At 33.6% G+C, this 23,846-nt stretch overlaps 2 protein-coding genes across 2 annotated transcripts; one reads left to right on the plus strand and one right to left on the minus strand.

Annotated features, from left to right (window-relative positions):
- Positions 1–2,336: 2,336 nt before the first annotated feature.
- LOC123710430 (beta-3 adrenergic receptor-like) lies at positions 2,337–23,340 on the minus strand. Its single transcript, XM_045662298.1, has 3 exons — positions 23,178–23,340; positions 5,637–5,852; positions 2,337–4,070 (listed from the first exon to the last, which is right to left on the minus strand). Exons 1-3 carry the CDS (start codon positions 23,304–23,306, stop codon positions 2,973–2,975), a joined length of 1,443 nt encoding a protein of 480 aa, XP_045518254.1. The 5' UTR covers positions 23,307–23,340; the 3' UTR covers positions 2,337–2,972.
- LOC123710431 lies at positions 9,593–16,801 on the plus strand. Its single transcript, XM_045662299.1, has 8 exons — positions 9,593–9,738; positions 9,917–10,007; positions 11,326–11,450; positions 12,260–12,376; positions 13,280–13,455; positions 15,509–15,625; positions 15,868–16,253; positions 16,439–16,801. The coding sequence occupies exons 2-8, from the start codon at positions 9,958–9,960 to the stop codon at positions 16,752–16,754; spliced, it is 1,287 nt and encodes a 428-aa protein (XP_045518255.1). The 5' UTR covers positions 9,593–9,738; positions 9,917–9,957; the 3' UTR covers positions 16,755–16,801.
- Positions 23,341–23,846: the final 506 nt, after the last annotated feature.

A 23,846-nucleotide genomic window follows, 5' to 3' on the forward strand; every position in this document is an offset into this window, starting at 1 on the left:
GCGACATATATCTATATGTCATGTGCAGTAACGGCCGTTTACTATACTCGATCTATATCGTAAAATTATTTACGATTCAGGGTTTCGCAAATTTAAATTAATAAATGAAAAATTTGATCTGTCGAATTCAAAGATATCTTACAAAAACGATCCATTGTTCGGTTATTGAAAAATATTGAAATCCAAGAAATGGATTAAAATATCCATTTCTAGTAGTAAAAATTGGATTGGGATTGATAATAGAAAGCGGCCGTAAGTCAATTTAGCAGATACATCATTATTTGATATATATTTGTATTCTATATATCTCAAAAGGATTTTCTTTATTTACAAATAGAATATCAGTGAAGACGAGGTCTGACATAAGCACTGTAAAGAAATTTGAACAAGCTGTATCAACATTTGCTGATAGTACAATTAGATTGACTATGAAACATGAAAATAGGCCTTTCCCAAATATAGGCTTCATAAATTTTCTCATCCGTTTTTCTGCCACTTGCGCACTGCCCGTAAATAAATATATTTCATAAACATTTAATTTATTAACGAATTTATGACTTAACACATTAACATCGATATACTTAACACTAATAAGTTTATATATCTATTTAAGCGTTTGTGTTGTAATAACTAGATTAATGCGATTAACACAGTTAAACTGAATTATTAGGCTATAATGTGTGACCAAAATTCATCGACTTTCTATCGTTTAAGCAGTTGCTATAGCCTACCGAAAACAGTGCTGTTCAGTAAAGAAACAAATTCTTACATAAGAGGTGTTTTGCTCCCTTATAAAGTACTTCCTGACGGGTATAAAAATATAATATATTTTTTATAAATAAAATATATAAACATTTCTATAAAGAAGACCAATCTTGGTGAGACCATACAAAGTGATTTTTTAAGCCGGGTCCATACAAACGTAACGAGTAAAATAATCAACCGTGTAATGTAACATGAATTCTCGCGCCGGCGCTCGGGCTGATCGGCTGTCGTTAAATGATACGCGTTGCCTTCGTGTGACGTCCACACTGTCGATGCAAAATTACTCGTAACCTTACCGTTTTCTTTTTCTTTTTCATCTGGATAGGGGGTAAACGAACATTAAGGGCAGTCATTCCAGCCCATAGATACCCTTTTTAGTACAAGCAAAGGAGTTTGCTCTTTTTTAAACAATTGGAGGTCGTACTCCCAGGGAAGTTGCCCACCGGGAGTCGATTACACAGTTCCTTGGTTTGCAAAAGAAAATGTCTAGTGACGCGGACCGTGAAAGACTTCCAGCCATGAAGGTGATTCGGATGAACCTAGCAGTTGTAGTTTATAAATAAACGACCAGTGGCTCTACAACCTTTTAAAGTCTAGGACTCAAAGTTCTGTGTGTGTCAAGATCAAATATGCGATGTGCCTTCTACGCCTAACATACGCCGTCGACTTTATACATTACTGCTTAAATATAGAATTATCTCTAGAGATATAACGAGATACCCAAAAGTATTTTAGACGCGCGTTACATTATCAATTGTAAAACTGTAAGAAAGTCGGTGAACTAGGTTTTAACCTTATTGTTCTAATGATAAATAGACTGAACGCAATTCTAAGAAACTATGCTTCCTTCTACATTAAGCAGTTTAAAGCATATTAATATGACTAGACTTATTAATTAATTAGGAATGTTATTTAAAACATACGAACTAACTTTGAACTGAAAATAAGAATTTTTACCTAAAAAGCCTGACTCAAAAGGAAAGTAAGAATGTATTGAAAGATGTGACGATCCATTAGTGGAAATGAAAAGGATCTTTGCTCATAATGAATGAATTAAAATACTCTAATTATTTAATATAAGAATAAAACCCGAGATGTTTGAAAGGGACACTTCGTCTAAATAGAGCATAGATGATTGGGATGATCCAAATATTGGACGGCAATGGTAACAAAAGCTAGTTAAAATATTTAAGGCCAATTTCAAAAAGATACAATAATTAATGATGCATTAAATACCTTGATCGCAAAAAAAAAATTCAATAAGTCTCGTGAGACAGAAATAATGAAAGTTTAAAGCTTGCGCCTCAATAGGAATAAAACGAAATAAAAACGTATTGAAAGAGACAGACAGCAAATTAACGAAACATAGGATTCTTTAATAGCATTCCAATGACTCGATAATCCACAATAAAAGGCTACAAATGGTATTTTTATGAGATTAGATATATCTATAAATTCTATATATATATATATCTATATCTAGATCTATCTATAGATTATATCTATCTATATATATATAGATACAGGTTTCTTTTTTTATTTACAAATATGAATTATATGTTGTATATGGAATAAATGAAGCACAGTAAAGTTAAATACAGCTAACGATATGGCGGGACCCTGTAAGATAAACAATTACACCTACGATAAAATAGTAGAGATAGGAAACATCTTTGGTCACAGTTTGGTCGGGGAGAAGAGTAGAAAGCGTAAAATTATTCTAATGGTATTCCAAAAGTCCATATTTTTTTTCCTAAAATCTCGTTTCGTACCTAAGAACAACAATACATGCAAACAAATGATGTCGCCTTTGCCTATTCTTCCAAAAACCACATTTCCGTGGTTTTAGCATAATTAAGAAATACTTTGGATGTTACCTTATTTTAACGAAATGTGCATATTCGATGACTCATGAAAGAAGCCACTTTTGTGCTATCTGCTATCACCGGATCGTCTTCGATTTAAAAAGTCATAATTTAGCTTAGTTTGGCAGCGAACAACTAAATACTCAAAACTACTACAACGTTCCAGTGATAGCAGAGGTGGACAAAAACATACACCATTCCTGTTAAACCATCATTAATTTACAAAGCAATTTTTATCAAGCTACTCGTCAATAAATCAACCAATACCCGTAAGTTATAGGAATATGGCATGTCGCAGACATTATTGTCCATTTTGCACTCTTTTTAGCATTAACTTTCCATCTATAAAACGTCATGTTTACGTATGGCCTGTTGTGGCCACGAAAGAAGTAGTGGTTCATCTGTACTTTCTAGTTTGACATCCTCACACAGCGCTGGTGAATATGACAAGGTTCCTAAAAGCGCGCCGCTTGAACGAGATTGTTGACGACAAAGAGGGCGTTTAGATGGAGATTCGCATTCATCTGACATTGCTCTAGTTACGGTAATTCTCGGAGATTGTCGTCGACGTCGCTCCCTATTCATACCCTCTTCTAATCCTAGTGCTCTACCTAACACGACGTGGGGAGGTGCACGTATAATCGGAATGGCTGATGTCCTACATCTTGGGGTTTCATCGTCATGGGGATCTTGAAGCATATTGCATGATGCAGCTCTTGGTGCCGGTCTTTCGGAACCACGAGCACCCATGGCCGCCGCGTCTGATAATCTCCGAGTTGTGGGTGGTCGAATGCAACCTGAACCAGCAGATAGAGATGGCCTTCGGGAACCACATGCACTGGGTGTACGGGCTTGGATCTCTTGTGTTACTTCGCTTTTTGTCATTCTCTTTCTTCTATAATTTCTGAGCGAATCCTTTAGTGCCCGGCTTCTTATGCCATAGAGGATACTGTTCACGGGTGGTGCAGCCGCCAACAGTGCAACTGATAAGGCTGCTAAAGATCGAGGAGGAACAGCTATAGCCGGCCAAATTAACATACAATAGTATGGAAAGTACAGTATTGCCAATGATCCTAAAGGCTGGATAACTGCTGATAATGCTCGTCGGCGCGGTTGGGGTGGAGGTGAGAAGGGGTTACGTTGGTGCGTTACAGTAACTTGTGCTGAAAGAGTCACTTCATATATCGCTGCAGCAATCCGATGTCGATGATATCGGGCAATGCGTAGTATCTTCAAACTGCACGCTAAGACAAGCGCCGTTGGTAATAGAAGAGTTAACAAGGCGTAGATAAGACAAAACGCAAGCGCAGAGGGACCAGCGCCACAGTCCGGGGCACAGCTACCAAATCCAGCGTTATACGCCAGCGGAGGATGAGCTATTGCTAGGGGAGCCAGTAGAGCAGCTGTAGCCACCCAGCCAAATGCCACGCATATTAGTACCTGAAAAAATAATTAAAAGTTATGTTATGAGTATTTGATAAATTGGTACTAGATTCAGAAAAACAATTAGAAAGAAGTAATTTAGATACATTAAACCGACCTCAATACCTAAGAGTGAATATCGCAAGAAACTGATTTGTATAAAACCATTCCCTACTTTGGAATATATGTACCTAATTTGAATTTAAAGAGTCATCTCGATGTAATTTTGAGAACAAACACACTTACGTGGTACACGTACTACAAATCTAAATCATCACACTCAAATCTAATTCAAAAAATTTTCAAATTTCGTTGTTAAAAATAAATTCAACCAAAGGACCGCGAAATTTCCGCATTTTACAGACAATTGATCGTGTATAACGATTATAACCTTTATGAATACGTGTTTACATAATTTTAATCGAACAATGAAATAGGAATTAATTAAACACGAAAATCGTGTTTGAAAGCTATTAGGATAAACTATTGATTATATCTGCCTGTGTGTTTAATTAATATCTTAATAATATTAGGCATTACATATGAAATTGTTGTTTTGTATTGGAACAAAAAGAATCTTTTTAATTAATCAAAGTATGTAATCATTGCTATGCACTTTTGCCATCTTATATGTACTTTTGATCTTTTTCCTAAAAAACCATCCGGACGGGAATCAATAAAATCTTTGATGGCGGTTTCGACTGTCTCATCAGAGTTGAATTTTTACCTTGCAAGAAGTTATTCAAATTTCGAAAAAAAAATGTTATCTGTCGGAGTAAGGTCCGGGAACTACGGTAGATGTCTTAGACATTCCAATTAAAGCTTATGAGCTCAAAGATTAGATGTTATTTGGTAGCAGTCTGTGGTCTAGCGTTGTCGTGAAGCAGCAGTGTTCTAGAACGAATAACTAGCGTTGGTAACAACTACAACGCTGCGAAACATAGCAGCTAGCTTTGCCATCACGGTTTGTACTTGTTGACTATAGACTAATAGACATCTGCCGTAATCGTCTGGCCAGATTTATGAAAGTTATATTGAACGACCCCGCCACTAGTCCACTAAACGCTCACAAGTAAAGTAGTAAGTACGATAAAACGTCAATTTCAATCGTAAGGACTTAATATTTGTCATCTGATATATTTGCTTTCTTCAGCAAAATCTAATGCAAAATTTCAGATAGAGGAGTATTATTGCCGGGCAAATACGAAACTTTTGCCAATATCTAGTTACGGAATTTTTTTTACCTTCAAGGTATCCTAGAAATAACAATTACTAAATTAACATGTACTAGAAATAACAATTACTAAAGTAACATATTTATATTTTTGTCTCTGGCAAATAGTGTTTAAGAGATATAAGATCTTTAGGAGGATCGATAGGAGTTGGACCTCGAAACAACAGGTGTTCGAAGTTAGACGCAAGAAGCACGAAGTAGATTACGATAGCGAAATATACTTGAGGAGGCTAAGGTCTACACGGGCTGTAAGCCATTGATGATGATGATCATTAAGACAATTATTATTACGTATGTAATCAATACATGGAAGCAAGACCAAAAATAAAGTATTATGGGATTGGGCATACCTTTTTAGCAGAAACAATGGCAGCGTAATGCAGCGGTGCAGCAATAGCAGCAGCTCGGTCAGCGTGCAACCCACACACAGTCCAAAGTTGCAATGGATGCAGTGCGTGCAATAATACTGCGCAGGCGCACGTGCCCCCGCCGCATAGTGCAGCACCGCTGGCTAATGCTCCTACTACACCCAGGTGTCCCAAAAGCAGAGACGATGCGGAAACCGGCTGAAATAATTATAGAGAGTAAAGAAAAGAGTACTTAAAAATTTAGCTGAACAGCGCCATCTGTCATATAAATAAATAAAATAAAAATAAAATGGCCTATTTATTCCTTAACAAATATTACAAAAAGTATATGCAATTTAAACTTTGAATTATATTTATAACTAATAGATGATGAAAGAAGATAATCTTAGTCAATCCTTTTGTAAGTTCTAATCTACTTGTAAGGACCACTTCACGAGTAACAGTCTCCTCCTGACCACTCGACTTTTCTCTATCGTTCGCCAAGTGTATACAAAACTCTCCTCCAGTCTTTTAATTCCATCAGATCACCTCTCCAGTGGCCCACCTTTCTTTGTTTATTCGTCAAACCGAACCGAAACAAAAACTTCAAAGAAATTGGCATTGTTGGGTCTAATTGTATAGAAAATGTGTAGGCCTCAAGGGGCCCAATGACTTAGCATCGGTATCAAGAGATCGGTTCGGTAAAAAAACTATGCACAGAGCGTATAGATGACCGGTTTGTGGTGAGTCAGGCGTTGCGAATTTTCTTGGGTGCAAGTATTTTTTGCAAAACAGTTTGTATTGTTTATGTCAGTTTCATAGAAATAGAACAATAAGAAGATTATCCGGAAAGCCGATCTTCAATAATTGGCTTTTAAAAATAAAGTCTAAGAGAGCCTCAAAGGAGTTAAGATTGCTATAATTAAGTCGGAAGTATTTTAAGCTGAAATATTGCGAACCTTTTACGCTATTCTCATAAAATTACCTAATTTTCTGTTTCAAATGTTTATTCTGACCTTTTTTAACATATACAATCTTAAACATAGATAAAGTGAGTAAACCAAAGTTACTATGTAATTTCCATATAAAAAGATTTTAGTCAGTAACAAATACGGCCATATTTAACACTATCTTAATATTTAATGAGTCACGATTAGGTCCCAATCTATTCGGCATATTGAGCAGAGTTAGCCTCGTGGCTTCAGCGTGCGACTATCATGAGGTCGTAGGTTCATCCCCAGCTGTGTACTAATAGACACATAGACCTTCTTTCTACGTGCGCATTTAACATTCGCTCGAACCGGGAAGGAAAACATCGTGAGTATACCGGCTTGCCCTAGACCCAAAAAGTCGACGGCGTGCGTCAGGCACAGATACAGAAATCTGTGGCACAGACCCAAAAAGGTTGCGCCACTGATTTTAATATTCGGCATATTGTGTATATTATATGAGTATCGCAGTGTTTTTAAAGATATGCACGAGAATGAAGGAATTTAAACAATTTTCTTTACAGAATTTGTTATTACATAGGTTTAGAAATTGTTGGGTCTAAAATTAAATAAAATATCGTCCTAAGTTATGTCGAATTTTTAAGAATGTAAACACTAAAAATATTTTAGTATTTTATTCACAAATTCTCGTTGTTTTAGTAAACACAGTTGAAATATGCGTTTTAATTTGAATAAACATAACCGAAATGGAAGCAAGAAGGTACAACGGAATTCATGAAATATTTACGGTGGACTCTGGAGGCTTACCTTCATGTTTGGGCCTTATGTTTGAGAATTATATATTATAACCCACTTTAAGTACTCAATAATTACATTTCCGGCTTGTTAACGGATACCGAAACGTGAAAAAATATTATATGATTGTGCTTGGAAATTGGCTTTTGAATATAAAATTATTTGTGTTGTACAAAGAAATCAAAGGGATTCGAAAACTCTTTTGTAGCTTTGAAATTTAATAAATTTATTTCATCAACTTGATTAAATTAAAATTATGTTTTGAGTTGTTTGCGTGTGCATTCAAAAGCGTTTACTAATATATACGTTTATTCTCACTAAAACATACACTTACACGAGAAATATATTATTTTAAACATATAAACTTTAATATATCACGCCACCGCCGTACGCCGTTATTAGAGTTCAACTACTAAAAAACTTCGCAGGCGTATTCGAAACAGGTCCACTGCTAGAATTTCCCGTATTTTAAGAAGCAGTTGGAACGACTCGTTCCGAAATATAGGTTATATTTTTGCAACCTTATTCGGTTCTAATTTTATGTAGATATAAATGATTAGTGTTATGGCGGCTACGTGTGGTACGTGTGGGATTGAAGTTAAATTGTATGCTCGTGTGTGTTTGGTTAGGTATTTTTTTTAACTAAAACACATGTTGTGTATTTAAACAACTGCTTAATATTCATTAGTTTTGTGTCAATGTATAGATTGCTAGCTGGAAAGCATCTAAGTTTACGAATAGCACCAGCAAGAGAAGCTTGATGTGATCAATCCACGATATGTTACTATGGAGATGTAGAGCGAGTTATGTCGTCTTTGTTCTTTGTATTGGGTTGTATTGTTTTATTTAGAGCTTTGAAGACAATTTAAGAAGTTTTGTAGATATTATTGTTGTAAATAATGTATTTTAATATAAATAAAACTGTATTAAATTGTAGGCACTATTTACTGTTAGGCATTACAAATTATAGTAACCACCTCCGTGGCTTGCTAATTAACGCAACTATATATATCATAGATACGCAGGTACCTTCATGCATAAAGGGGATTATAAACTCTTCAAAGAAACGTTTAGAAGTAAGCGGAAATTCTAAAGGAGATGATGCAACGAACAACTTCCGCTAATCGATGCAACCTTTCCTAAATAGTTTCCTTTAGCCTACATTGTCTACTTTTATATGCAAACCCATTATAAAGAGAATCAAAGACTCTGTTTGAAAAACAATTTTAGTCTGACGAGATCTATAATTCACGAAAGGGCGAGAGGTCAAAGTTGAAGTTTTTATAAACAAGACCACACATATGTAATATGTGTACAAGTTTGTTTGTTATATACCATTACCGCATTTTGTAGTAATTAAAATTTGTGATACAGCGAGATTTAGGTTCCAGGGTTGTGATGGACCTAGATCCGCCCTTGTTCGACGAGATAAAACCAAAATGTTTTATTTTACATTGTAATTAAATTCTGAGTTCATTTTTATATTTGTGGTACGGAAAAATAATAAATCACTGGCGCTACAATCTTTTTCTGGGCCTCAGTATTTGTTACATATATACTGAATTTTAGACCCAACAATTTTGAACCCTATACGTAATTGAAATAACAAAACGTGTAAAGAAAATTGTTTTAATTCTTTCATTTTTGTGCATATCTTTAAAAATATCGCAATACTCATAGAATATACATAATATGCAGAATATAAAATCAATGACGAAACTTTTTTAGGTCTGGACCACAGAGGTCGGTATCTGTTTCTTGATAATTTGTCAATCTAATGTTCAAGTAGGTGATCAGCCTCCTGTGTCTGACACACTCCGTCGACTTGTCGAAGGCAAGCCGATATAGTTATATTTCAATAATGATATTAGTGTGTGTGTGTGAGTTTCAGATAGTAGAAGTTTCCCTTCAGCCCGGAGCTTCGCCATCGCCATCGTATTTTTGTTTTTTTGCATCAACAATATTCTTTATATTGAATCACACTATCATTTTTAGACCCGTTTAAAGTCTGTAGATTTTGTTTAAGTTTATGGCGTTGATACAAGCATAGAGACGGTTGGTCTACGTTTTATGATATGTAAGGTTCTATCGCATTTAGTATATCTATATCTAATTCATATAAAAACCGATAAACCGTCAAAAGACTTTGAAACGCTATATACTCCTTGGAGTATATGTCAATTGTCAAACAACCATCGTTTCAATCTGGCATTATTCTTAATCAAGATTGATTTCAAAGGCTTAAAAACATATAATGTGAATTTATTCGTGAATATGTAGTTGTAAAACAAAATTATGTCTATTGAGTGGATTTTTGTCAAACAGTAACGACTCGGTTTTACGAAATTCTGAGTTCCGAGGTAACCGTTTCTTTACAATAAATTATGTATTTAGGCTACTGTATAACCTCCATTTGATATATAAAATAATTGACTGGAACTCTCTATAAATAATGAAAAACATATATTAACATGTCGTCATAAAAACATTTTATGAAAATAATCTCATTAAATGCCTTAATATATTGACATGTTCCAGATTTTGTGAAATTTGTTTGGTGTAAATGCTATTTATAAATAATGTGTTGCATATTCACTTGCTGTGGGTGGATGATCGATCTCATTCAAAGGTATTTAATAACTAAAATAGCATATAAGTCCCGAATTACATTCCCAGTGACATAATTCTTGCTTTAGATTGATTGTTGACATTGGCTAAAATATATTTATACACCGGCGCAAAATGCGTATGCCGTATGCCTCAATTAAGGGTATTGAGTTATAACGTAACATTCGTTTATGTAATTTTACATTACAAGGTTAATACGGGAGACATTCTACGTAAGCGAAATGCTATTAATCTTGAATACAATAGTTCGTACGGATGCCATTGACCCTAGAATCTAGCCTAAAAGCCTCCAATTTAGCAGCCATAAAAGGCAGCTAGATAGATATCCGGCAGATAATCCGTTGTAGGTAAAATTTAGTGTATCTAAATTCATTATAGTACCTAAATATGAGATATATGTATACTCCACGCAAAGAAAACATCCTCGAAAAGTTGGAATTGAATTAAAAACAAACAAATTTATTATATTTATTAATCTCCATTGTTTTAACAAACACTCCTAAAACAAACGTTTGATATTCATGAGCAGTATAAAACAAAATATATCATAAATATCAACAAAGGTATTAGAAAAATTGACGAATTGTTTTAGGTTGTCCACGAAAACAGATAGACAATTATAAAGCCCTTCTCATGTAAATACCCGACAGGAAATCTTTAGAGTTATAAAATATTATTATTCCACAATACCTTTGTGATTCTCCTGTTCAGGATTAAGTAATCCCTTACAAAAACAGCGCGCATACGTTTCTCGGCCTAAATTTTTTATCCTCATCTGTAGATACTAAATATTAAAAATAAAATAAATATATGAAATGCTTGCCCTTTAGAACTACTATTTCAGTATTAAAAGTCGTTTTTGTCGGTAATAACGTTAAACGCTAAAAACAGCGGCTGCAGTCTATTGCAAAAAATATAACCGCCTTCAAAATGTACTGCAAAGTAATAGGTATCGGTTCTAGGACGGAGAAGTTATGTTTGAATATATAATTAAGAAAATAGACGAACTATAACCTCTTGCTTTGGTATTTTTGATGTTGGTTTAAAATCATTAATAAATCTCAGCGTGCGTTACATCAATCAGTCCCTTTTTTACGTTGGCATACTGGTTCAAACGCTTGAATCACACTTGCTCGTATATAATCGTGAGTCAACCGGCATGCTTTGGACTAAAAAATCTACGGCACAGGTTTATCAAGAAAAAGCCTATTAAGAAAAATAATAATTGATCACAGAGAGAGATAGGAAAATCTAAGGTCCAGAGTTAAGTGGTAGTAGCAACTTCCTTAAATTAAGCTTCAGCGATGGATACATTTCAGACTATGGACATTTACAATGTCATGCTGCATCAGCTCAGCGGTTTGCTGCACACTTGTGACAGCGTCTATGTCCGGTGTCGCCTTGGGCTATAATTATTCCTTAGCTGAATATATTGATTTGAAAGGTCAGCATACATCAATTGAGTATAAGAACCGTACCTACTGTTAGCACATTGCTTTGTAGTTTATATATCAATACCATAATGCCAATCTTTAAAAGCACGGGCCACGAAAGATATGTTAGTGTTTTCGTTATCTTAGCAGAGCCTAGTATTTACAGACATGTTTTGTGCCTACCCTTAGCCTTTCTAAAACACTTACGCCCCCTCCCACGCTTAAGAAACTTAAATGATAGGTTTTAGGAAGAAATTACTAGGAAATTGTTTACGAAACACCGTTAGTAAATTTTCTAAACATGTTGGTATACTGAAAAATTTAAATTCAAAATAATTTTAGTATATTTTCAAATAGCAACAACAATGAAATTGCCCCTCTGGGGGAGAGGGTGAGCTCCACGTTGGTAAACACTGCTATACACCGTTACTCAAGTTGTTTCTGTTGATATATTTTATTTGTTCGCCATTACAAGCAGTTACTTAAGGCATACTATTTTCTAAGTATTCTTATATCGATATTACACTGTGTATATATTTAATATTAAACCAAATTGATAGTTTTTATACTTTTATTACAATATTTATGTAAAATGCCTGTGTTTAGTAACTTTTATTTTTAGAAGTACGAATACGACTTTCTATTGAAGTTCCCATTTATGGAATGATATAGATAATTAAAAACTTTTATTACGACTAACTTTAGCTGTAAAACATTTTTGTTCACATAATCTTGTAATTTTATTATATATTGTGGAGTTTCCTAAATAAATGAATAATTGAAATAATGAAACTAATTATTCACGATATACACTTTTCAGAGACCAATGTATCTGTTTATTTGAAGAGGGGAGTCTTTGATGACGACATCGCTGACGATATGGACTGGAGAAGGAGTGGCCATATGCCAGTGAAGGGACATATCAATGATGAAAATCGTAAGAATGCATATTTACGTTAGATTAATTTGTGTTACTGTAAAGCGTCACTCAAAACCCCACTGGAGACCAATGTCCAAGTTTCTGTGTTTATAACACTTGCAATAAGGAAAGATCATAAGGACGTCGGCATATGTGGACGTCTCAAGGACAAGTATAATTTAGAACAAAAACAATTATATATATATAGAATATACGTACATATTTATTAATCTACAAAAGTATTTGCTATTAGCCGTTAATAGCTTTTAAATCTCTTGTTTCACTTCGTTACACCCTTTCAACGTCCAATGCTGAAAAAACTTTTATAAAAAAGAAAATTACTATATATAATTAGTGCTTTTATTATATTATGCTATGCCAATCAATGTAGAGATAATAATTTTGTAAGTCGCGACTGCGCCGAGATTCTAGTGAATTATAATATAAATTAAATAAAAGGTGTTTAATAATAATTAGTATTAAAGGGAGACATTTCAATATTGCTTTTGTTTTTGCTCCAAGAAATATTTGACAAATACAAGTTCATCAAAAATCGAACGATTTTTCATTACATTTCTTGCCGTCAATAAGTAATACAGCAAATCTATTGTTTACATATAATGTTTAAAATAATCAATACTCCACGTAATAAATGCGTTTTCTGTTGTTAACGGACAAGTTGTAAACTGACATGTCGAATAACCGGGTTCGATTTCTAGCAAAACAATAAACAAAGGCTGACATTGCTTTCTTGTTTAAATTTGTTGTATAAATTTGTTTTTTTGTTACTAATTATCCTATCTGCCTTCAGGAACCCTTTCACGGGTAAAGGCCTCCTAAAGCTTTTTCCAAAAGCCTCTATTCATGGCCATATCTTCTATCCAACTTTTTCTTATTACTATTAATACAAAACTCAATCAGTTATCACGGGGGCTGCTGACGATGAGCAATCATCTATGAGAGCTGGGCGAAGACTGGACGACTCAATTTTGAACTCCAACGATAAAAATAGTTTCGAAGGAGCTTTAATGAAACTAACAGCAAAACCTCCCGCTTATAGGGAAAGTTCGACGCACGCTGAAATTAAAATACATGATGTAAGTATGATAACAACATTCCCCGCAATCGCAATATACCAGCCACTTTGAGGTAAGTGTATCTATATAATTCTTCATGGAATGTCTTAAAAGCAAAATGATTACCAACCAATGTCTGCATTTTATTTGACTTTAAAAAGGTTTAAAATGTGACGTTCATTTTTTGTATGTATGACGTAGTTAACTACGTCTGTGGGGTGTCCTCGAAAATATCGCAGAATCTAAGTACCAATTTGTGCCTTTTGTAATCCTAGATCATATAAGCAAAAAAACATTATTTTCCACTTTTCACATCTTGTTTAGTATTTACGAACAAATTCGGCTTAGTGTCTTTCAAGAAAAGAGCGTACCAATTCTTAAAAGGCCGGCACTCTCGAGCCATCTGGAATTAGTTAGTGTACATGTATCACTTAAGATCAGTTACACCTGCCCGTTTACACTCTGCTCAACAAAAAAATTACTGTTCTGTTTAAATAAATATCTCTCAGACAATATAAATATCTAAATAAATATTCATCAAACAAATGTTAAAAATAATTTCTGTTAACCCAGGATAAGGTGCATATTAACAAGTATAGATCAAATTTATACAAACATGAACAGCAAGATATCAATGGCTAATGCACCACCATTTGAATGACGTAACATAGTGAACACACATTAAGTAGATCACTTTGTATTAAGGGACTGTAATATCAAACTTTTGATTGCCGATCGAGGTAGCTTTTGTGAAGTGAATAGTAGTAATATATGCTTCCGCACGTCGTGTCACTGTTAAGTTAATGTCGTACCACAGCGACTGAAGATGAGTAATCCGCAATAACAATTTCCTTTACGCCTATTATTTACAACACCATCATCATGATCAATGGCATCCCTTTATGGGTCTTAGTCTTCGCAAGTATCTTTCGCCATCGTAATCTATATCGTGCTTCTTGGGTCCAGCTTCAAACACCTAGGTCTAGGTCCTTGACAACTCCATCCCACCAACGCTACCTCCCCAATGGGGTTTTCTGTTGCCACCAGATTATAAGTTCAGTTAGCACCTTGGGTTTCTGTCGTTCGCCAGCCGGTGCATATGTCCCAAACACTTGAGCATGTTGCATTTTATAAATTGGACGTTGCCACCCTCTACATCAAGTTTTTCATTGTAGCGAATTTGCCAAACACCGACGTCGCAAACAGGTCTAAAAATTATTTGAAGAATCGCGACAACTTACATTTACAACATAAAGCTTCTTATATAATTTGGTTGTAAAATAAATCTGTTATCACTTCACGGGTTCACATTTATTTATTTATTTATTATAGTGTACCATCATACATAGGACTAAATCTACGGTATATGTTACAAACTCTTTTATCTAAAATGTATGACAATTTGGGTTAACATAAATGTTACAAAAATACAATTAAAATCCTAATTTACAATTTTTATTTAGCACAAAAAAATTTACAAGCTGATTAGATTCGAGATAGGTACTTAACAATTATTTCTTTAAAACCGATCAGCCCACTACCGAATATATCCAGCTCCGGATAAGTACTGTTTAATCAGTTAAAATCGCGAACAATTCGAAAGAGAGCGGTGGCTGAACTCCTATGTAAGTTTTTGAAGAAGGAATTTGGAAAATTTAAACCTTGGGAATGAGTAAGGGACAACAATTTTAATATACTGTAAGAGGTCACTGCTCTTCATTTATTTTAGCAATTTATAGAAGGACACATTTTAGAGATAACGTATTTTCTTCTCCATAAGAGATCCGTCGTCTAAAATTATGACTTTATTCTTATACTATTATTAATCCAACAATTAAAAGAAAGTTGTGTTTGGCTATCATGGGCTTAGCCGTTAATATGCGTCGTTTTGTATGTAATAAAATTGAATTATAAGCAATAAACTTGCGCGGGAACGACCACGATGACCTGTGACGAGACGTTCTTTAACCCTTCGTTCATTAAAGTCTTGCGGATTTTCGCATAAATACAAGATTAAAAAGATATATCACAACACATATAAACGTATTAAAACTAAAGTATTATTGATTTTTAGGTATTAAATCAATTGCCATCGCAACACATGCAAATAGATGAATTGAAAGCTATACAAAGCGCGATTAATATGCAGAAAGCCGCTGAAGCAGAGAGACGAGCACCTAAACAACAAATTGTATGTATTTAAGATTATGGACGCTATATCTGGTAACTACTAAGTCTCGGAGGTTGTAAGTTTTGTCAAAGCAAATAATCAAACAATCCATAGTTTGGGTAGGCCCAAAAACATACAGCATTATGGGACTTAACTTCAATATATATTATTATTTATTGGTAGAAAATATATCTTTTACGACAAGGCAATTTTTTTGTTGTTCTTTGATGTTTACGTTTAGTTAACAAGCACATATTATGCAGCCCCAAGAAAGTGGAAGAAGAATGTTACCAAGAGTGTCATTGCTACCTCCATTTGTGACCACACCAAGCAACTCCTTGAGACTGGCTGTTCCGGACCAAGGCTTCCATAACCCATATAACTGGAGAGCTCCGAAACATCAGTCCTATATTCCCCCGGATCAGTTTGATTATGGCGAGCGACTAACTTTTCCAACGCCTATAACAGCGAAGCCTACTCCAATAAGACCCAGTAGACCTAAGCCGAGACCTCAAACAACATCGGCGTTCAAGCCCAATCCCACAACAGAACGCACAGTTAGAGTTGATGAAGCTATGTCAAAAGATATTGACCAAGTGTTGGACAAAATAGATAGAAATCTTCTTTTGGACAAATTTGATGATCCGAGGTAATTGGAATGTTCTGTTAAAAACTCAACTTTTGTGTTAATGCGTTGTATCCTAGTATAACCTAGTTATATGCTATCTTCAATTAGAGTTGTCAATATATTCAATACCCCATAGTTCAGTTTGACCTAGCTTTGGAGTTGTGAAATAAAGAATAATAAAACTTAATATTAAAAAAATATTGTAGTTTCAGAGATGAAGAAATTGCACATAAATTGAAAAAAGGTCAGAATCAAAGCGAAGAAGACTACGAAGATGATATAAAAGGAATTCCAATTCGAAGGAAAAGAAATATAAGAAGTAATAAAATAACCAAATCTAAAAGTAACGCTGAAGACACCCTTTTGTATAAATTATATTCCAGCTCATTATTAGATTCCAATGAAATAACCATCTCAAAATCAACAATTCATGATAATACAAAAATTGTCAATACAATCCAGAAATTCAATATTAGTACAAGTGCTTTATTGAAATTGTTGTCGTCTTGTACATCTTCGTAGCTTTCGTTGGTTTGTATTCTGATGTCATAATAAATTATAAAAATATTTTTATGTTTATTTTTACGTGTCTATATTGAAATAGTATTATGCCCCCGATTACATCGATTAAATCGAAGGATATTGTACGATATGCAGAATACGTTTCACGTGGATTACCATAGGTCGTTCAAAAACTTAGTACCTCTTGAGGGAAACAAATTTCATCTTCTGTTTCATTGATTTTTATAGACAATTAGGCGATCAGTCTTTTTTTCTTCAACCCAATTCATTGTACACAAAAGATATCGTGTTATTAGGGTGACGAATTTCTACAAAAATCTCAATTTAAATTATCATAAACACTTTGGGAACCAAAACAGGTATCCAGAACTTAATATAGTTTTCTATAGAGTAAAATGTTTAAAATAACTAACTGTATATGTAATAAATAACTTAGTATTTTTGATTTAGATTTAAGAGATAAAATGGCGATATTGTTGTAAATAAATACAACAAAACGATGATATATCAAAGCCTTTGACTACTTCGTCGGACAGGAATTTCCAATTAGATGTTTCAGTAAAAACCGTTAATTTATTAGTGTCTAATAAAAAATACATTGTATTTTATGGACTCAGCTGTTATAATTAAATACGAGAGAATAAATCAGTATTTAGACTAACCGAGCATGGAGTCGTAAATTACAATTAAGCTATGCAAATGAAGTGTAATTACATTTTAATTATGTCATTAAACAACAGATTACATTTAATGAAAACATTACTAAAATTCGTAAGTCTGAGGAATTATCATCTGATAAACTCATCTACATCTATACGATTAAGAAAAAAAACAAACAATGTCGATTCCCTTGATTACAATTGTATATAGACAAGTAGAGACAATCTACTATCTAACAATCTATGCCAGACACAAGCCGGAATGTTGCTGCTTTCCTCATGACATTTTTAGAAAACAATCACCTTTGATGAATATTGGTAATAAAAAGGTATGTTATTTTTTCTTTATTTCTTTATTCTATAGAATGATAATGGCAATCACCTCGTGGGTCATAACGTCGTAACACCTCAAAACGGTAAGATATTGATATTATTGATAGTGTTTAAGGCAAAGGTGATCCATGTGTAAACCCGAAACAATTGAAACAGATGTGAAATTATATTTTAAGGAAAGTTGCCGTTTTCCCAAGACAACGAAAACGGATTGTATGGAGAGTTAACTTCATTCTACGGTAAAAAGTAGTTTATTTCTGAGTCCCTTGATTCCGTATTAATTACTAAATAACATATATATTTATTTATATATCACTGCATTTAACATTTTGAAGAGAAACTTCTTTATCGCCGTTGGAAAAAAAAAACGGTTACGCGTCACATTTTTCGGTTAAGCGCCATCTTTTTCTTATCCCTACCACGGTTGATTCAAATAGATTCGAAGCCATTAATAACAAAAATATATAATAACGAAAACAATGATAGTTATAATTCTATTACAATTAATGAAATTCTGTAGTAATCTTAGTAATAATAAGGTAAAATGAAATAATTGTATTATTTGTATGCATTTCTATGATAATAAACACCTTTTGTTAAACTTTAACTTTATTTTACCAATTTCGGTAAAGTTGCATATAATAGATCAATTTTCGAAAAATAAGGTCATAAAGAAGTTTCACACTTTTTTTAAGGATCACCATGAAACTGGTTGCTGAAGAAATAATGATGTTATATTTTAATTGTTTTATTTAGAACATTTTCGACACAAGTCAAGGTTTCAACACCCATATTTTACAAAATACTTCAGTTTCGACAAGTAATCGCCTCTTTTAATGTTAAGCAGGCAATAAATAGTCTATATTTATTACTCAATATAATTCATTATAAATACTGAGTTTTGATTATGACATGAGAAGTTACATCATCAATCAAAATAAAACAAAGTATGTCCGAACCAATTTGACTAGGCTTTTAAGAAAAGAGCTACCAATTCCCGAAAGGCTGGCAACGCACTTGCGAGTCCTCTGGCAATGTGAGTGTCCATGGGCGTTGTTTCACTTAACATCAGGTGAGCCTCCTTCCCGTTTGCCTCCTATTACATAAAAAAAATATAAAAGAAAATTTCCTTTATCTTTGAGTTACGTAAATAAACATCCTACTAGGAATATTAAAATGATAACGCAAAAAACTGTCGGATAACTTATGTCAAAGCAATGCGGAACAATAGAAATGTCGGCGCAAATAAAAACGTGATCACAATATATGGTTTCACTCTTATTATCAACTCTCAGTTCAATAAGGTGACAAAGAGGTTAAAAACGAACTGACACCTGCTGTTTTGGTGTTCAAATTTATTATTTCGTGTATAAAACTCCCGATATAACAATTATATCGAGAGTGTCAAATAACAATTAAATTAAAGTGTATTCATTAAACAAGAATATTACCGCTTCCGTGGCACGACCATATCACATACACTTACATATATAAATTTTCCTAGTTCGTGCCTTAAAATAATAAAAAAATCAACGAAAAAAGTACAGGTCCATTGTGCATTAGACAGTTATTGGCGTCCATAGAACGATGATGTAGGCGACACATTTCTGGATGCTTTTCACTAATATTTTTTGCTTAGTCAGGAATTTCCATAACGTTGAGGTCTAGTTAAACCATTCTAGATAGACTAAACGGTAAATACCTATATAGTAAATATCTATGTACATAAAACTTACATTAAAACCCTACATTACCTCTAATTTCCATCATATCCCTCGCTTGTTCACAAAGTATCTATTAAAAGGGATTTTATATTCCCTAACACACTCTTAGTTAACTGTGCTTAACGCGGATAATGAATGGAACCAAATGGTTTGTTTGAGAGGGTCTTTTGGGAATATGGTTATTGTAACCAATATATATTTAAGCTGTATCTTTTACGTCTAAGTATAATTAAAGTTGTTGGAGAAAAGTGAAGCGAAAAAATACTAAACTGGTTCGCATATTCTGCCACATATTTGCACGCACGCAAATTTGTCTTAAAGGAGTTTTAGATTTTACATTATTAGTCATATTAAAATTTGTCAGTCAGTCTACAGTGTTTCACGCAAATAATCATTCATTGAGTAATACATTTTTTCCATAAGTAATACACCAAGTCGATTTTTAAAGACTAGTCGGAAGATCTTTTAATTCTTTTGGTAAATTATTGTAAACCTTAATAGCCATACAAAAGGTGTTTATTCTAAACAGTTCCAGATAGATTTTTGGCACAGCCTATTTCTCCCCGTGTCTACTTCTTACTTCGACTTTAAAATATGTATGTTTTTGGAAAGGAATAAGAACATTTCTAAAATATAAATACAGGGAAGAGATAAAATATTGAGCTTCTTAAATAAAGGTACGCAACTATCAATACATTTTGCTCCAAAAATTGCTCCAATACATTTCTTTTGAGCCTTATATATCCTATTTACTTCGACTGAATTTCCCCAAACTATAATTCCATATCTAATAATAGATTAAACATATGCATGATAAGCAGCCAATACCGTATCATGGTTAACAGTTTCTCTTAGTCGTTTTAGCACAAACACGAAACTGTCTTTTTTGTTCTGTAACTTTTCAATATGTGCTTTCCAACTACAAAATTTATCTAGCGTTATACCTAAAAATATGAACTTTTTCATTATTTCTAGTTTATTGTTTTTGTATTATAAGTCTATTTGTGTTTTTGAGTTGTAGGTCTGAAAATGGATTATGTTAGTTTTGGTCATGTTTATTTGTAGATTATTTGAATTCATCCAGTTGATGGCGTCGTCTAGAGATTTAATTAAGTTGTTTTTTAAATCTTGTTCGTTTTTACTTTTTATTATAAGTTTAGTGTCATCAGCAAATAGTGAACAGTTCTGGTGTATAGCATCTGGGAGGTCATTTCAACCAATACCATATCAACCAATTTGACTTAGGGTCCTTCAAGAAAAGAGCGTACCAATTCTTGAAAGGCCGGCAACCCACTTGCGAGTTTTCTGGCAATGTGAGTGTCCATGGGCGGCGGTATCACTTAACATCAGGTGAGCCTCCTGCCCGTTTGCCTCCTAATACATAAAAAAGAGGGTGGGACAGTGCAGAGACAAATGGCGGGTTTTGGAGGAGGCCTTTGACCAAAAAGGGGCAGATACCTAAACAAACTGAAATAACTATTAGTTATCTGTGTTACTGTTTCGAATTTCATTAACTATCTATAAGTACAAAGTAGTTTATGGAATATATTTAAGAACAAAATGCAAATACTTTTTCAAGTACAAAATGTTTTGTCTTTTGTTAACATAGCTTTTACACATTAAGAAAACACTTTTTAAACAGATTGAAGCTATGTATTATTATTATAAACTTATAATTATTTACATAATTTTAAAATTAAATTTTTCCGACGTTTAATAATACCATCAATCCGTTTAAAAAATGTTTTCTTAATACAAATTGTTTTGTATGTAAAATTTACGCACATTATATATATATGATTGTATGAAAAAAAACGTTTGTAGGTCTGGGCCTCAGATTTTTGTATCTGATTCATGATCATTGTTAATCTAATAGGCAAGTAGGTGATCAGCCTTTTGTTCCTGACGCAGGCCGTCGACTTTTTTGGGTCTAAGGCATCCGGTTTCCTCACGATGTCTTCCTTCACCGTTTGAGCAAATGTTAAAAGCGCACATAGAAATAAAGTCCATTGGTGCACAGCCGGGGATCGAATCTACGACCTCAGGGATGAGAGTCGCTCGCTGAAGCCACTGGGTTAACACTGCCCGCTGTAAAATGATTGTATGAGCTGAGTAAAAATATTGCCGCCGCGATCACCTCGGTATCCATTTTCGATAGTCTTTAGAGCCTTTTCGTCAATAATACCATCGATATATTCTATAAGTCTTATCGTTATATTGTTTATTGTCTTAAAGAGGTTTGAGTTTTTATTTAGATTTAGTTTTAACTTTTAATGATGTATTTTGTGCTGTTTTGCTTATATGTATCATTTTCGACATAATTTTGTTAACTATCTTTGTTCTAATATTATTAAAATGTACGTTATTTATTTATTTGAAGGTTTGCCAACGGGCTTACATCAAGAACAAGAAAAACCTTATTGTACAACCTTTAACCAGCAAACACAGCATGTATTACATGCATGCGATTTAAAAACCGAGCAATATAAATTATGCGAAATTTTCGAAACGATCTGCGAATCTGTGAGTAAAACAGGTTGAATGGTCCAATTTCATGTATTTTAGGCATAGTTGTTCTAGAACGCATGATAATATGCACAATATACATGTACAATGGGCATTAGGACAGGTTTATTATATATTTTTATTAACTTTTTAATTTCATTATCAACTTTGAGTCTGCTAAGCTAACAGTCGCAAAATATCCAAATGAAACATAATATTATGATATCCTTATGATAGGAGGCTTCAAGGTATTTCAACTTAATGACAATGACACTTAACAGGCCCTAGTCTTTTATGGTGTCAAGTGGCGAGACAAAGCCTGTAGTTAATACACACACGAATTTCTTTTTAAAACTAGCTGATAATATAGGAAGGTACTTAGTTCGAACCGCTTCATATCGATTATTGAGTTTAAGACGTGATTGTTGTTAATTGCGCTCATTGATGCACAGACGAGAATTTAACGCACGGCCTTATTGTTAAATTTGCAAGCGTATACCACTTCACTACTCTCGTAATTAACATAAACAGAAGTAAATAAAAAAAACACTAGAATAAGAAAGTACTTATCTAATAAAGGAAAATAAAACCTTCAAGAAAGTTTAAAGTAAATTGAATTTGTTACCACTCTGTTACCTTCTCGCTTAGAAAACATAGGTTTGAAATTGAAATGGAGCGTGTCCAGCCCATTATGGGAAATTGCTTTATTGAATACAAAGGAATGGACCATTTTATTTTGATCACAATAAATTGTTACCTTTTGATCGTGTTCAAACGAATTGTTTGCAAATTCTTTTTCTGAGCTTTATTTTTGAGAAAAGCTTTTATTATATTAAGCTTATATCATGTGTTCAAACTCCTATAATCCCCTATATAACATATAATAAGAAATATATTTTCATTATTATTTAAATCAAATGTAAGTGATGCGTAATAAATTGGCCACAGTAATGTTATCGTAACTTCCAATAGTAATTACGATATCAATATTATTTTTTTCATAAATTCTTCGTTTCAAAATTTTACGAGAAATATATCGATAGCGGGTTTGGTATTTGTACCAGGAAATGCTTAACTAATAATTGAGAGAAACATTCAATTTATTTTTATGAAGTGGGCAGGTTCAAAGTTCAAAGTTTGAACCCACAACCACACCACTAAGTGATATGGCATAAAGGTAAATTACTCTAGGCTAGCATTACCTGTTTGGTTATAGCGATGATGAAGAGAATGTAGATGTTTAGCAGCAGACCAATAGCGGAGATGACGGTAACGGCTACGCCAAGCATGAGCTCTATAGCAGCTTCTTCACGTACGTCCGTCCCGTTCATCCCTGAGGCTACTGCCTATATGCCCTTTCACGCTATCATGGCATCACTATGGCTATCTTACTGCTGCTGCTGCGTTCCACAGCATTTCGATTGCCTGAAAAATTAAAATATAATATTACAAAAAAAAATTATTTAATTTCATACAGACCTGGCCGATATTTTTATTTCTCTATAGAAAGAAGTGAAACGAATGTGATTTAATGCGTGCATGCATTTGAACTATATTTTTGATTAACATAATATGCATTGACGTGTTACCTACAACAAAGCGCCACTATTTACTGAAAGAAAATTGCTTATCACAAATAACAAGGTAAGGACTATCATCTAATGCACTTCAATACTATTCATCTGGGATTTCTCGAACACAAAGAAAAATATCTATTGATTATTGAATAGAGTTGTTACTTACTGATAAATAAACATTATTGAATGTATACTAAGTTTATACATATTGTAAAGCCTGGAAGGTCGGATTTTATACTAGAATTTGCTGTAGTATAACATCTAGACAATAAAAAAATCAGTGGTGCTATAACA

Source organism: Pieris brassicae, chromosome 5, assembly GCF_905147105.1.
Source record: "Pieris brassicae chromosome 5, ilPieBrab1.1, whole genome shotgun sequence".
Classification (NCBI taxonomy): domain Eukaryota; kingdom Metazoa; phylum Arthropoda; class Insecta; order Lepidoptera; family Pieridae; genus Pieris; species Pieris brassicae.